The sequence below is a fragment of the Gopherus flavomarginatus genome, chromosome 14, assembly GCF_025201925.1.
Source record: "Gopherus flavomarginatus isolate rGopFla2 chromosome 14, rGopFla2.mat.asm, whole genome shotgun sequence".
Taxonomy (NCBI): domain Eukaryota; kingdom Metazoa; phylum Chordata; order Testudines; family Testudinidae; genus Gopherus; species Gopherus flavomarginatus.
Genome location: NC_066630.1, coordinates 42185450 through 42202523, shown reverse-complemented (window position 1 = coordinate 42202523; position 17074 = coordinate 42185450). Strand labels below are relative to the sequence as shown.

General features: G+C 47.4%; 1 protein-coding gene across 1 annotated transcript in view; it reads right to left on the bottom strand.

Annotated features, from left to right (window-relative positions):
- Positions 1–4509: 4509 nt before the first annotated feature.
- CTCF (CCCTC-binding factor) overlaps positions 4510–17074 on the bottom strand; it is a 56920-nt gene continuing 44355 nt past the window's right edge. The window contains exons 7-11 of the mRNA XM_050922396.1: positions 16015–16175; positions 15067–15249; positions 14579–14714; positions 9590–9754; positions 4510–6083 (exon numbers count right to left, since the gene is read on the bottom strand). Of these exons, the coding sequence (XP_050778353.1) occupies positions 5902–6083; positions 9590–9754; positions 14579–14714; positions 15067–15249; positions 16015–16175 (827 nt within the window). The 3' untranslated portion in view covers positions 4510–5901. The remainder of the gene's footprint in view (positions 6084–9589; positions 9755–14578; positions 14715–15066; positions 15250–16014; positions 16176–17074) is intronic.

Below are 17074 nucleotides of genomic sequence, written 5' to 3'. Positions count from 1 at the left end.
AGCAGGCTCAGGTCCCTGTATGTCAAACCCCAAACCTTCTTTAACAACATTTAATGTTGGACAGTGAAAGAGTTTAACAGTTTTAACTCTCTTAATCCATGAGATTAATTCACCAGTCCCTGTAAAACATGATCACGTCGCCCTCCGCTCCACTGTCTTTCACAGAACTAAATAGTTTCTCAAATTGCTCACGATAAAGCAGATACCCCAGACCTCAAATAGTTTGTGTAGCTCTTTTCTGAGCCCTTTCCAGTTTGTGAACCGCCTGAATTTTGCCACGTCTAAACCTAGCCCTGTATCTGTTCCTTCTACAGCTTGCAAGGGAGCAGGAGTGACAGAGTTTAGCACGCAAGTGCATGAATCACCTGCTGGAATAATTCTTGGGAGGTGTCACCTGATCGCCTATAGTTGACACTGCAAACGGTTCACATAAGAAAACCTGCGAGTGCATCTCGCCCTGCACTGTATAGGAACCCCCAGCTATTCCACCCCAGAGAGCTCCCCACACAGACCAGTGCACCCCCACCCTGACCTCCACCCCCAGCTATTCCACCCCAGAGAGCTCCCCACCCTGACCTACACTCCCTGCTATTCCACCCCAGAGCTCCCCACACAGACCAGTGCACCCCCACCCTGACCTGCACCGCCAGCTATTCCACCCCAGAGAGCTCCCCACACAGACCAGTACACCCCCACCCTGACCTGCACCGCCAGCTATTCCACCCCAGAGAGCTCCCCACCCTGACCTACACTCCCTGCTATTCCACCCCAGAGCTCCCCACGCAGACCAGTGCACCCCCACTCTGACCTGCACCCCCAGCTATTCCACCCCAGAGAGCTCCCCACACAGACCAGTGCACCCCCACTCTGACCTGCACCCCCAGCTATTCCACCCCAGAGAGCTCCCCACACAGACCAGTGCACCCCCACTCTGACCTGCACCCCCAGCTATTCCACCCCAGAGAGCTCCCCACACAGACCAGTGCACCCCCACCCTGACCTTCACCCTCTGCTATTCCACCCCAGAGCTCCCCACACAGACCAGTACACCCCCACCCTTACCTACACTCCCTGCTATTCCACCCCAGAGCTCCCCACACAGACCAGTGCACCCCCACCCTGACCTGCACCCCCAGGTATTCCACCCCAGAGAGCTCCCCACACAGACCAGTGCACCCCCACCCTGACCTGCACCCCCAGCTATTCCACCCCAGAGAGCTCCCCACACAGACCAGTGCACCCCCACCCTTACCTGCACCCCCAGCTATTCCACCCCAGAGCTCCCCACACAGACCAGTGCACCCCCACCCTTACCTGCACCCCCAGCTATTCCACCCCAGAGCTCCCCACACAGACCAGTGCACCCCCACCCTGACCTGCACCCCCAGCTATTCCACCCCAGAGAGCTCCCCACACAGACCAGTGCACCCCCACCCTTACCTGCACCCCCAGCTATTCCACCCCAGAGCTCCCCACACAGACCAGTGCACCCCCACCCTGACCTGCACCCCCAGGTATTCCACCCCAGAGCTCCCTACACAGACCAGTGCACCCCAACCCTGACCTACACTCCCTGCTATTCCACCCCAGAGAGCTCCCCACACAGACCAGTGCACCCCAACCCTGACCTACACTCCCTGCTATTCCACCCCAGAGCTCCCCACACAGACCAGTGCATCCCAACCCTGACCTTCACCCTCTGCTATTCCACCCCAGAGCTCCCCACACAGACCAGTACACCCCCACCCTTACCTGCACCCCCAGCTATTCCACCCCAGAGCTCCCTACACAGACCAGTGCACCCCAACCCTGACCTACACTCCCTGCTATTCCACCCCAGAGAGCTCCCCACACAGACCAGTGCACCCCAACCCTGACCTACACTCCCTGCTATTCCACCCCAGAGCTCCCCACACAGACCAGGACACCCCCACCCTTACCTGCACCCCCAGCTATTCCACCCCAGAGAGCTCCCCACACAGACCAGTGCACCCCCACTCTGACCTGCACCCCCAGCTATTCCACCCCAGAGAGCTCCCCACACAGACCAGTGCACCCCCACCCTGACCTACACTCCCTGCTATTCCACCCCAGAGCTCCCCACACAGACCAGTGCACCCCAACCCTGATCTTCACCCTCTGTTATTCCACCCCAGAGCTCCCCACACAGACCAGTACACCCCCACCCTGACCTGCATCACCTACTATTAAACCCCAGAGCTCCCCACACAGACCAGTGCACCCCAACCCTGACCTTCACCCTCTGCTATTAAACCCCAGAGCTCCCCACACAGACCAGTGCACCCCAACCCTGACCTACACTCCCTGCTATTCCACCCCAGAGCTCCCCACACAGACCAGTACACCCCCACCCTGACCTGCACCCCTTGCTATTCCACCCCAGAGCTCCCCACACAGACCAGTACACCCCCACCCTGACCTGCACCCCCAGCTATTCCACCCGAGCTCCCCACACAGACCAGTGCACCCCCACCCTGACCTGCACCCCCTGCTATTCCACCCAAGAGCTTCCCACACAGACCAGTGCACCCCCACCCTGACCTGCATCCCCTGCTATTCCACCCCAGAGCTCCTCACACAGACCAGTGTACCCCAACCCTGACCTGCACCCCCTCCTATTCCACCCCAGAGCTCCCCACACAGACAGACCAGTGCACCTCCACCCTGACCCGGACCCCCTGCTATTCCACCCCTGAGCTCCCCACACAGACCAGTGCACCCCCCACCCTGACGCAGACCCCCAGCTACTCCACCGCAGAGCTCCCCACAGAGACCAGTGCACCCCCACCCTGACCCACACCCCCTGCTATTCCACCCCAGAGCTCCCCACACACACCAGTGCACCCCCACCCTGACCTGCACCCCCTGCTAATCCACCCGAGCTCCCCACACAGACAGACCAGTGCACCCCCACCCTGACCTGCACCCCCTCCTATTCCACCCCAGAGCTCCCCACACAGACAGACCAGTGCACCTCCACCATGACCCAGACCCCCTGCTATTCCACCACAGAGCTCCCCACCCTGACCGACCTCCAGCAACTCCACCCGAGCTCCCCACACAGACCAGTGCACCCTCACCCTGACCCACACCCCCTGCTATTCCACCCCAGAGCTCCCCACACAGACCAGTGCACCCCCACCCTGACCTGCACCCCCTGCTATTCCACCCCAGAGCTCCCCACACAGACCAGTGCACCTCCACCCTGACCTGCACCCCCTGCTACTCCATCCCAGAGCTCCCCACACAGCCAGACCAGTGCACACTCACTGACCTGCACCCCCTCCTATTCCACCCGAGCTCCCCACACAGACCAGTGCACCCTCACCGTGACCTGCACCCCCTGCTATTCCACCCAAGCTCCCCACACACAGACCAGTGCACCCCCACCCTGACTTGCACCCCCTACTATTCCACCCGAGCTCCCCTACACAGACTAGTTTACCCCCACCCTGACCTGCGCCCCAGCTATTCCACCTGAGCTCCCCTACACAGACTAGTGCACCCCCACCCTGACCTGCACCCCCTGCTATTCCACCTGAGCTCCCCTACCCAGACCAGTGCACCCCCACCCTGACCTGCACCCCCTGCTATTCCACCCGAGCTCCCCTACCCAGACAGACCAGTGCATCTCCACCCTGACCTGCACCCACTACTATTCCATCCCCGAGTTCCCCATAGAGACCAGTGCAGGTCCACCCTGACCTGCACCCCCTATTCCACTACAGAGCTCCCCACTCACACAGACCAGTGCACCCCAACCCTGACCTGCACCCCTATTCCACTACAGCTCCCCACTCACACAGACCAGTGCACCCCCACCCTGACCTGCACCCTCCATTCCACTACAGAGCTCCCCTCCCACAGACCTGTGCACCTCCACCCAAACTATATATGCAGCTCCAAAGTTTTTAGATGTCAGATCTTATATAACTTTGTTTTATTGTCTAGCCTGCTCTTACCTACCAGACTGCTCCAGGGCACTCAGACCTCTTTCACCCGCTTCTTGCTAGGACTCTTCAGGGTTAACAACATTTAGAATTAAGCAGATGGGAATATAAGCAACGAGGGGCTTGGTGCATGTGCTATAGACAAATGTACTTTCAAATTCATTTTGGAGAATGGACTAGATTTCATATAAACATTGTCTTTAACCACCCACTAACAATCCCCAAATGCAATTCCTGGATGAGAACATGAGCCAAGCCCACCAGAGCTTTGTGCTTGTGTGAACAGATGCAGTCGACTGGCAGCATTCCAAACAGCAGTGCTTTCTAGCACTGGGGTTGCACTGAACATCCACTCAGACACATTTCATATGATTAGAAAGGCCTTCTTTCTTCTGCATACTGCCGCACACACAGAACTGCAGGCTGCCCAATGTCCTTCCAGAGGGAGGAGAAATTTCTCCATAGGTAGTCACAGGACAGCTGAGAAACTTGTCTCCAAGTTAAACAGTGCAAAGGAAACAGCCAGGGAGCATGCATGTTAATCCATTATTATTATTTATTAGCTGTACAGCAGTATATTCTTCTTCCCAGCTTTCAAACCCCATTACATATTTTATAACAGGTTTTTCTCGTGTTGGCTTTCTAAAATAATGAAAAATATCACACAGTACAGCTAAGTACAAAAATGCATCAACCTAGAATCTGATAGCTAAACTGATAGCTCTCTTAAAAGCGATACATAGAAGAAAAATTTGTTTGAAATCAGCAAGACTGAGGCTCTATAAAAAGCTTACATATTTTAACATGTGACAGTTCATATACAGGCATCATTTGTATTTCACATTATTCCTTTGCTGTCTTTTTATTAGAGATCCAAAATTTTATAATTACTGACCTAGTAAAATTTCCTGGCCCAGGTTTCCAGGGCTGCAGTGATCCACTTGCAAATCACCACTTGTCTTAACATAGGATTCATAAACACAAAACACAACTACAAAGTAGAGCAAAGAAAATGTAGTTGTGAAGTTACAACTGAAAAGGTTAATTATACAGGTTTTAAATGCCAGTTCCATGTGCTTTGAAACCAGATTTCATGGTTGGGCTTCCGTTGTTTTGCGACAATAGTCTGGGTACCTCTCTCTTCTACGTGATTGGTTATCAACAGCTTTTCCAACATTTACACTCTACCAATTCTCTTGTCACTTAATTTGCAAGTCATTAAAACACTGGGGTTTTCTTAATCTGCATTTTTCATACCTCTTAATTAATGGAAAAAGATTAAAATGTAAAAACAAAAAAAAAGTTATTTACAAGCTTGACCATTGCAGAAATGCTTTGCCCAGAGCAAAGCATGAGGACAGAAACCAGTTGGAGCATGCCAAAAACTACCGTGTGCAGCCGACTCGGAGAACCGGAGCTAGTCAGTGGGGCAAAGCAAAACCAAAAGCATTTTAAAAGTTTAGAACCCTCCCCAGTCTGCATTTACAGTTAAAAACACTACTGGGAGACGAAGGCTGGAGGACTTTGGGAACTCAAAGGGCAAGTCCAGAGTGGTGTACCACATATGCTAATCAGGGCTTCCATTTTTCCACTTTTGTGTATTAAAACTTGTTACATGTAAACACTGTCCTTGGACCATCATTACAATGCAGTTCAGAGCAAATGAATCGAGCATCTCACGGGAAACCCTCAAGGACTCCAACATACATTCTAATGCTCCATGATCCTGTAACGTTAACATAAAACAGCAAGTTCTAGTTAAATCACATTCTAACATCATTTTGAAGTTTTATTTCCCAGTATGTTTGGTAAAATGGTCTAAAATGATGCATTTCCCAAAGCCAAGAAAAAAGGTAAAAGGAAAAATAGATTTGAGCCGTTTAAACACAGCCCAGGCCAGTTCAGTCAGCAAGCTTGGCCTTTTCCTCCATCACCGGTCCATCATGCTCAGAATCATCTCAGGAGTGAGATCTCCATTGGGAGCTTCCACTACAGCAGGCTGAGCCTCCTCTTCTTCCCCTGCTGTTTCTGCATCGGGTTCTTTCTTTACTTCAACTATAATGTTTTCAATTGCACCAGTGTTCTGGTCTTCAACCTGAATGATTGCTGCAGCTAGCAAGGAAAAAAGGGAGATATCAGAACACAGATTTCACAGGCAGGGGATATGTTAAAATAGATACTCTTCAAAAGTGTTTTATATAGTTTCTTTCCATGCCAGACAGTTTATTACTGAAACTGAACACAGAATATTAACCATCTTTTCACAAATTCAATCCTAGTTTACCAACGATAATCAAGGCCCCAGCATTTTAGCAGCATTTATGTGCTGCCAGAATCCACTGCTAAGCACTTCTCATTGTTGCAAATATCATCTGAATTAATAACCCAACCTTTGAGTAGAGTCAAGGTCAGCCCTGGTTCAGCAGTACTCACTGGGCTGGAGGTTTACTGCTGGGGTAAATTGTAACTGTTTACAGCAGTGGTAAGAGGCTCAATGCCCTGCATGAGAAGGGGCATTCAGCACAAGTTCAGCGATCCATACTCCATAAATGGGAATTTAAGGCAATTTTCCAGGAACACAGGAGTCCAGCCTCTCCCTGCCTGACCTCAAGAAGCACATTCTCCTCAGAATGGGGGCGCCAAAAATATGAGACCTATCTCCTGCTCATCCTCAAGTATCACAAGTTTGCTACAGCTTCCTTACAGCAGCCTCTACATGCAGTTGTGTTGCCAACACAAGTATCTGCTGTAGGTGGACAATTATGAGGCAACATAAAATACATTGTTTCATAGCAGAGAAACTAACAATACCATATTGACTATATGGGTGCTCACTGACTAAACATTTCCATTTGCTAACTGGTGTGATGCCGCAGTTGAATTCAAGACCAGAGTGCAATGTAAATGTTTAGACAGGATTCAGTGCCTTGTGGCACAGCACTTGGGGCCTTGAGTACACAGGAGGACAGTAGTAGGTGGCAGCCATTCCTTGAAGAGGGGAACACACTCACCCTTCAAGTGTGATTTATATGAATATTTTTCTTGGATTCTGTAAAACCTTCTACTGGGCTTTAGTCTTACAACATCACCCTTTGGGCAAGGATCACGTCTACCTATGTTCATCTAGCACCTACCACTGAGAGATGCTCATTGTACTACCATAATGAACAATGGACTGAAAGTAAACACTAATTTTTAGGGTATGATCTGGGCTGCTTCATACACCTGATTATTATTGTTACAAATTTTTAGTGTTTAATTTGCCAGAGCACCTGGAAGTAATTTGCACAGCTTGGAAGCATGTTAACCTGTAAAGAAAAAGATAAATCCCCTACAGAACTGCCTCCGATGGATTAGCTCCATAACTCTGTCATGAAATGCCTACACCAAAAGGAGTCTTGAATTGAGTCCTGCAGGCAGGATCTCAACCACATTAAGGTTCTTCAGTAAAATGATGAGAGTGAGTGAGCATATTTTAAAAAGTACTCAGCTCCATGGTAGGGGCTTTTCCTTCACCTTCCCCTGGTTCTTGTCACACAGATAAAAAGTGGAAGACCAGAAGTCCGAAGTGCAGGCAATGCAATGTTTATTGGGGTTAATCAAGTAAGCATATCCATAGCTTTGTATGCCACAGAACATTCCCAGTGTCCCTGTTCCCCCTCCTCTTTCTTAGCAGGCATAATTATACCTGTAGCGTACACCCTTGGTCCTACCCCTTACCAATTTATGGTCATGTTCCATTCTGGACGGTCTTGGGTCAGGGGGCTGCAGTACCACCTCTTGTGTATCCCATGGCTAGGGCCCTGCCAAATTCATGGCCATGAAAAAGGCGTCATGGACTGTGAAATCTGGACTTTTGTAGGCTTTTACCCTATACGATACAGATTTCTCAAATCGTGGGCCCTATTCCCAAAAGGTAGTTGCAGTGGGTCACGAGGTTATTTTAGGGGGGTTACGGTATTGCCACCCTTACTTCTGCACTGTCTTCAGAACTTGGCAGCTGGAGAGCGGCGGTTGTTGGCTGGGCACCCAGCTCTGCAGGGAGTGCCCTGTCAGCAGCAGCACAGAGGTGAGGGTGGCAGTACCGTACCAGTAAAACCCTTACTTCTGCGCTACTGCCTTCAGAGATGGGCGGCCAGAGAGTGGCAACTGCTGACTGAGGGCCCAGTTCCACAGGCAGCAGCACAGAAGTAAGAGTGGCACTATCATATCAGGCCATTCTCCTTACTTCTGCCCAGCTCTGAAGGCAGCTCTGTCACCAACAGCAACACAGAAGCAAAGGTAGAAGTACTGCAACCACCCCTAAAAAACATTGTTATCCCCACTCCCACAACTCCTTTTTGGGCCAGGACCCCTACAATTACAACACCAGGAAATTTCAGATTTAAACACAGTAACTCCTCACTTAAAAGTCGTCCCGGTTAACAATGTTACGTTGCTGAGCAATTAGGGAACATGCTCGTTTAAGGTTGTTAAATGCTCCCTTCTAACGTCAGTCTGCTTTGTCCACTGATTGCAGAAAGAGTAGCCTGTTGCAGCTAGCTGGTGGGGGCTTGGAACCAGGGTGGACCAACAGCCCCCCCTATCAGCTCCCTACTCCCCTAAGTTCCCTGTGCTGCAGCTGCCCAGCAGGCTAGCAATTGCAGGCTATCATTTGCTGGCAATTCTGCTGTCCCTACCCCCACTGCCATGTGCTTCTCCTGCCCTCTAGCTGCTCCCTGAGACTCCTACTTGATGTGCGGGGGGTGGAGGGGGGGAGAAGAAGGGGACTAGTGTCAGGGTGTCCCTCTCCTCCCTGCTCTTGCACCCTGCTTACCCCATCTTCCATAAAGCAGGGGGAACACACGACAGGGCTCAGGATGGAGGGAGCTTGCTGGCAGCAGCTGCGGTCTCAGCAAGCTGATCTAATTAACAAGGGAGTGTACTTAAGAGTAGGGTCAGCTTACTCAAAGGGGAAATGCGCATCTCTCTCTCTCTCACACATGGTATGTGTCTTTGTCTGCGATGCTGTCTCCCCTCCCTGTCTCCCCTCCTTCCTGTTCGTGCTGCCCTGTAGAGTGCGAGTTAACCCTTGAGGGCTCAGCCAATTGCTAGTTCATCATTTAGCAGTAAGGCATTCCCTGGGAAATATCCCACCCTCTGACTCCTCCACCTCAACCAAGCGTCACAATAGTCATCACTGTGTATCAGTATTAAATTGTTTGTTTAAAACTTACACTGTGTGTGTGTGTATATATATATATGTATATATTATACAGTCTTTTGTCTGGTGAAAATTTTTCCCCTGGAACTTAACCTCCTTATTTACATTAATTTTTATGGGGAAATTGGATTTGCTTAACACAGTTTTGCTTAAAGTTGCATTTGTCAGGAACATAACTACAATGTTAAGTGAGGATTTACTGTATTAGTAAGAATATAAAAATACCAAAAGTCAAATTGGCAAAGACCTCAAATTCTATCTCAGCCAAATATACAGGCCTGAATATCACATTATCTTCACAATCACTCCTAACACCCCATTCGAGTGGACTGAAAAGCCTGAGGAAGGTGCACAAAGACCCACATGAGGAGCTGATCACACTGGATGCTACGCTGAAGGTCAGGCAGTAACTTACGCTGGGGTTGTTTTGGTTGGTTGGCTTTGCCGGGCGGCCTTCCTCTTCGTTTCTTAGCAGGAGGTGGTGCGGGAGCCACTGGCTCCACTTCCGGTTCAGCCTCAATTTCTACTGCTGTCTCCTCCTCATCTTCATTGTCATCCAGATCTGGTTCAGCATTTTCCTCTTCAAAAAACAGAGAGAAAACAAGATAAATCTTTGGTTTATGCTGGGACAAAACATCAACCCTGGCTTTCTACAAGCAGCAAGAACCAACCCTTCATCATTCTGAGCTGGAATCAGCTCCCCACCTCCACTCAAATGAAGGCAGCAAAGGCAAGTAAACCTGCTAGCGACAAGGAATTCATTAGAGGGATTTTCAGTACTGGGTTATTCATCTTAGAAGGCTGGAAACTGAATCTTCCAGAAGAGGAAAAAGAAAACATGGCCCCATACCCAGTACCAGTGATTACTGGAATCACTGTGAAACATTTTAGAACCCAAGGGGAAGAAAGGAGGAGGACATCTGGGAAGAGATGGCACCAGAATCCCCACTCTTGTTACCCTGCGTCATTAGGACAGAGGGGGCTCAGAGAGAGAGGAAGTCTCCCTTGCCATCTCTGGCTGAGGAAGGATTATCCAACACAGCATATTCTCTGACATCAGGAATCATAACACTCAAAAACCAGTAGGAGAACACTTTAACCTGTCTGGTCATTCAATGACTGACCTGCGGGTGGCAATTTTGCAACAGAAAAGCTTCAAAAACAGACTCCAGTGAGAAACTGCTGAGCTGTAATTGATATGCAAACTAGATACAATCAACTTAGGTTTGAACAGGGACTGGGAATGGGTGAGCCATTACAAACATTGAATCTATCTCCCCTTGTAAGTATTCTCACACTTCTTATCAAACTGCTTGTACTGGGCTATCTTGATTATCACTTCAAAAGTTTTTTTCTTACTTAACTGGCCTCTCAGAGTTGGTAAGACAACTCCCACCTTTTCATGCTCTCTGTATGCGTATATGTATCTCCTCACTATATGTTCCATTCTATGCATCCGAAGAAGTGGGCTATAGCCCACGAAAGCTTATGCTGAAATAAATTTGTTAGTCTCTAAGGTGCCACAAGTACTCCTGTTCTTTTTGCAGATAAGGATGAACACGGCTGCTACTCTGAAACCAGTACATTCTCAGGGGTTTTGTCTGGTTTTAACTGACTCATGATGGAGCCTCCATCTCTTCTCTTAGGAGACTACTCCAGCCTGACAAATCTCACTACTAGGAAATGATTTTCCACACTTTTCTTGGAATAATTAATCTAATGGCTTTGATTTCTATCCCATTGGAGCATCCTAAGCAACTCTATCTCCTCCTAAAGTTCCTCCCTTCAGATGCCTGCATTAGATAATATGGTCAACATCCTTTTAACCCCTGAAACTCCTATGCTCAGCCCATCCTGCTGTGCAGAGTTGAAGGGAACAAGCTTCAGGAAAAGATGTGGTGAGAGTGAGGTTGTGGGAGGGCAAAATGGCTGCGACCAATCTCTATGTAAGTGCCTCCCCTCTACAGAAGAATATACACAGCCCATTGCATGTGTGGAAAAGGGGGTATGGCCAGTGGAGAAGCCACACTAAGCAGCAAGCTTCCATTAAACCAACTGTGGGGAAAATGCAATAAGAGCTGGAGCAAGTTAATGTCTGTAGAAGCACCCCTCCCTCAATCAGAAGGGTCCACAGAACAGCCCCAAACCAGTACAAATACTAGCCTGGCTGTGCTACGATGGCTACTGTTGGGTGAAGAATTCCTCCACAAGGCTGCCCAGAAGCCTTCTGGGCTCCACACTGCTACCGGTTCCACAGAGAGGGGGTGGTGGGGCCACTGCACAGATACCATGATGATTTTGCTCCCTTGTGTGACGTTTTGAATGGGAAGGGAAAATATAAACCTCAATCCATTGTACCTGGCTTTGGCTGTACTTCCTCTGTGTTGGTGTGCTGCTAGTGCTCAAGGCACCCAGTGCCACCACGTAACACCACAGAGCACACAAATATTCTGAATTCAATCCTATCAGCACTGTAATGAGAGGAGCTATCATTAGCCTGATTATGCTATGGACCTCGGCAGCCCCAGGTGCACTGGCTTTATTGCCACCATATCACACTGCAAACTCATGTTTTGCTGGGCTGTCGTTCTCACCACATTCCCACTGTCCAAACATTTCCCTCCCATTGAGTATGTGTGTGCTGTGATATTTTACCCCGGGGTTACTAGATCCCAGACTAATACCATCTGTAATCGGGGAGGGAAAGAGACACACTAGAACAATTAAACATGTTTGATATTTTCTCCATTTATCCGCCCAATTTCATCACAGCTTTCCTCATGGTAATTATGCATTACCAGTGGCACAAACATGTATAGCACTTAAGATCATTTTTTCAGCTGCAGGTTTAAGAAATAGTCTTCATGCAGCATGAATTTCATTCTGGGTGACGTAACTGTTCTGCGCAGACTGGGCAAGGAACTCCTGCCCACGTGCTGTACATTTCACATTAGCATATTACCTCTGTGCATTCTGACTCCTTGGAAAGTCCAGGCGGACTTTGCATTCCATTTGTCAGGAAGTATTTTCAGCCCCTTGTGAAACCTCTAAAAGGTATTCAGTACATAATAAGTCTTGGTTCAGCCACCACTCTTCTAGCAGAGATTTTTGGCCAGCCTACCCCACGCAGCTCCTTTCAAACCTGCAGAGTGTGCACTACTGGACAAAATAAACTTCTTTATACAGCTGATAGTTTCTATCACAAGACTTCTCTTGCTGTAGTCTCTTCTCTTTGCCTTTAAGACATAGTTTATCTTTTAAGGACTTGTGCTACTATGAGACTTTGCAATTGAGGTTTGCACAGTAAGCACTATTTTGACCCTACTTTTCTAAATTCCCGAAAAAGCTTTTTCCACCAGACATTTCTCATGCATGTTCTCTAGTCAGGAAAATGACTTTTTCCCTTGAACATTAACTACATAAGCCATCTTGAGGGTTTGACAAGGAGAGTCTTTGCTTTGGAAAATCATCTTTCAAATGCTTGGTCTAGAGACACCAACTGTTTTTTGATTCAGTTGAGGACCAGAACCTCAATACTTTTCCATTCAAAGTGGAAAAATTCAGAGTGCAGGCAAACAGTTTTTGAGTTATCTACTGTAAAACATTCCATTGGGTCCTGGAAGTGTATATAAACTGATTGTTAACCCTTTAGACATCAGTGCTGCCAGTGGTTCTATCAAGTCCTGCTCCTGGTTGTCAATGTGCATGTGAACACACACGAATGCTTCCTACTAGGAGAGAGAGAGTGTGAGTTAGGTGACAGTGGACTCTACCATCAACTCCTTGCGACTCTACTCTTCGAACAATTAGGAAAAACAGTCCAGATCTGTAAGTGGTTCCCTCACCTCTCCCTGACTTGCAGCTGGGCTTCTGCTTCAGAAAATTTTCATCTCCCCCCACAGGAGTTCAATGACTCAATGGCAAATTTGTCAATCAGCTGCGCAAAACCAGGGTCATCTGGAACTTTGAATGGAGCATATGCGTGTATATATTATTGTATACAGTCCAACCCTGGAACCCAGCACAAACACAAAGGTGCCAATTTATTTGATAGATGGAAGCTACAGGACTGGGTAGTTTAGGAAGCAGAAAGTAGGCAGGCAAGACAACTGGACACCTTGAGAGTAGGAGTGAAAGAGATGAGCCTCTTTTCAATTAGTCATGTCCTGGAAGAAGATAGGGATGACAACTCATGCCCTACTTCCCCAGCAGCTGCAACGCTCTCTGCGCTAGTGTGCATGCCACCCCAGACTAATCTGTTTGCTTGCCAGCTAACTCCCAACTTTCCAGGTGCCAGAACCAGCTTGCAGAGTTTGTATGCTCTCAGTTGGTCAGAATCAAGGAATTTATAAATGCAAAAAAAGTGCTCTCCTGGTAAAAAGATTTAGCCACGTTCTAAAAGAAACAAAGTAAATTAATTCCCAAGCAAGAGGTGAGTGGATGGGGCATTGGTCTGGTATTCAGAAGATCTGCATTCTATTTCTGGTTCAGCCACCGATTTTCGATGTGACCTCGGACAAGTTATTTCCCTTCTCTGGGGCTGCTTTTCCTCATCTGTACTGTGCCTAGTACAATGAGGCCCTGATGCCTCCAGATGCTACAGCAATACAAATAAATACAATAAAACTAAATAAAGTTAAGATATTTCAATTGATTCAGAACATTGGAAGGTGCTACTTACTTTAAAAACAACTACACTTAGAAAGTCAGAGAATTCTGAACTCGCGTTCTATGAAACCTCAACTCTATCAAATCCTATCCTCTGTCGACAGGAAACCACCTTCCTTCCAGTCACTGTATGTCATCTCCAATAACTACAAGTCCTCACCTCACCTACTGTAAAGAGAAATTAAGAGCCACCGTCTACTAGCACAGACTCTCCTCCAGATCAGCTACTCATTCACATGGCACACAGCAACACCACTTCTTACCCTAATACAATACAGAACGTCCACCCCATCTACAATTCCGCCAGAAGCCAGAGAAACCCACTTACTACACACTGCAGCTAGAAGCCTCCTTATCTACCTCATTCATCCCTATCTAGCAATAAAACTCAATCCTTCAAAAGCAAGCCTGAGCTGCATCTTTGCCCTATCCACTGCACAAATTGGCCCCAGAAGCCAGTCTCAACAGCTCGAGTAGATTGAGAGACACATGTAGAACATAGGCCATTTACAGTTGTAGTCAGTGATGGTAAAAGTTCACATTGTTATACTGATGTGTGTACACTCACACAATATAGCATTCCAGGGGGAATGAAATGCATGTACAATAACTATGTTGTAGACTTCCAGTGAAGACAGTCTTGACTAGTAAGGTACCAATAGAAAAGAGATGGTTTACTACAAGCTCATACAAAAGGCTTGGTACATTTAACTAGTTCATTACGCAGTGCTCTTACCACTATCAGAGGAATCTTCTTTTTTAGAACGCATCTTTCTCTTTCTTCCACGTTTTCCCTTCTTAGGCTCCCCTCCATTCTCTCCTTCTACACCATCTGGGCCAGAACAATTATCTGCATGTCTAGCCATGGTGTTCTAATCAGGGAAAGGAAAACAAACGCTGAAATCAAAACCAAGTAGCAGGCCTGTATTTACAAGCCAAGTTGTACTTTAGATAGCTTATTCCTTACAAAAAATAAATAAAAAATTCCCACTTATGTAGAATCCAGAGAAACCTGCGATTGTGTTAATGTATGTTTATTTTGAGTTTTGCCATCAATTGTCTTCTTAGTTTCCTTAGGTGGTTACTGCTGCAAAGAAAACACTAAATCTAAGTGTGAGCTGCGTCCAGCTCCCCTTCTCAAACACACGCTTACAGCTTTTTGTTTGATGGAACAGCCTCCCTCACCTTACAGAGATCAATTCAAACCGTGGTCTGCTCACTTACCCTGCGAGTGAATGTTTTCCCACACTTTGAACAGACAAAGGCAGCAGGGACAAAGTTGGGATCGTGATAACGTTTGAAGTGCATATCGAGGAGCTGTTTCTGACGGAAGGTTTTATCACAATGGCTACAGGCATAAGGCTTTTCTCCAGTATGGGTACGTTTGTGCATGATCATGTGCCGCTCCTGTCATTGAGAAAAACTCATTCAGAAGAATAGGCAAAACACAGAGCAGTAATGAACATGAACTCAGACACATGAATGCAAAAGGTTAGCAGTTGTCATTAGTAGGGGGAAGAGCTCTAATATTTCACTCTGAGAGCACCACCTGGGAGGGGAGGGGTAGGGAGGGGAGGAACATGCTCCTTTAGGTGAGCTGGGACATCTCCATCCATGCTACATTCAGCTGCCAGGATCCTAGCTGGTTTCTTTTCCCTGTGCCAGCCAATACTCCAGCTCTGTGACAAACATATTTCATTCTTTGCCTTCTTTAGAAAATAATTTCTGTAAAGAGACCCTTAGCTGGAAGGCTAAGGCCAGTGAAAAGGGCACTACACTTTCCTATATCAGTCCTTAACAGACTAAAAGAGAAGGCATCACATTTGATCAGCTACCAAGATTAGTAGTTTCTTCTTTAACGTTAGCAAAGAATCCTGTGGCACCTTATAGACTAACAGACGTTTTGGAGCATGAGCTTTCGTGGGTGAATACCCACTTCTTCAGATGCATTCACCCATGAAAGCTCATGCTCCAAAACGTCTGTTAGTCTATAAGGTGCCACAGGATTCTTTGCTGCTTTTACAGATCCAGACTAACACGGCTACCCCTCTGATACTACTTTAACGTTTGATTTCTAGCCCACATTTGCTGTGCCTGGACGAGAATGCAGCTCTGGATGTTCACAAGGGCTGTGTGAACAGCCAGCCTTTCTGGAATCACCAGCAGGCTTACCTGTCTGCATGCATAATCACACTGGTCACACTTGAAGCGCTTCTCATTCTTGTGAGATTTCTGGTGCTGGATGAGAGCGTATCGCTCGTGGAACACAGCATCACAGTAACGGCACTTCTTGCCCTGCTCAATGTATGAATGCTGCTTTCGCAAATGAACACCTAATAGCACAAGAAAAAGTATTTAACCCTTTGTTCTCCTTGTATTACAGCTGGTAAAGATATTCTCTTAATACCTATCCTCTTGGGTGCTTTCATTATATAAATCTGGTTGGAAGCTGAAAGCCTGGGCCCTATTAATACTTTGAAATTACATTAACAGCACCACGTATGATTAGCAATTTCTTCCTCAAAATGTCTGTTTTACTGTTCACCAGAAAGGTTTGTTTCCATTGCCAAACTAAATGTACATGTACTAATTTGCTGGGAAAGCCCCTAAGAACTAACAGCTCATTTAAATATCTGATTTATTAAACCATAAAACTATGTCCTATGAAGAGTAGGAGTTAAAATGCAAGGCAGGCAGATACTTTTGTATGTGGCAAAATAAGCAAGATAAACCAGTGAGAGTATCAGGCCAGAGTTTAGCATTAGTGGTTTCTTTGCTTTGTGGGTTTCAACTGGACCCTTCCATTTACTTTGGGGTGGGGGGGAGAAGAGAGAGAGAGGTTAAAAACCCCTATACAATCGTGAAAGTGAGAAGAATAGATCATTCAAGTCAAAGTGGGAGTGCCAGGAACCCAGCCATATTGTGCCACACTTCACCAGAGAATTACTGTCAACTCACTACCTTGTGACAATAGCAGTTTATAAAACAAATCTTGAAAGACTTAACCAAGCAAAGAGAACTGCACTGCTACACTCCAGCAAGACTTCATTATCCCTGTCAGAACTCCACACAGTGTACAATGACTATCTCAAGTGATTTAATGTGCCGCATTTCTTTTCTATGAAAAACAGCAGAGGGGCTGCTGCCCAGAAGACAGTCATTTCACTGCTCCAAGTTTAGTTTAGGATAGCATCTTTTTGCCTTTAAACTCACTGTGTCAGTCTAATACCCT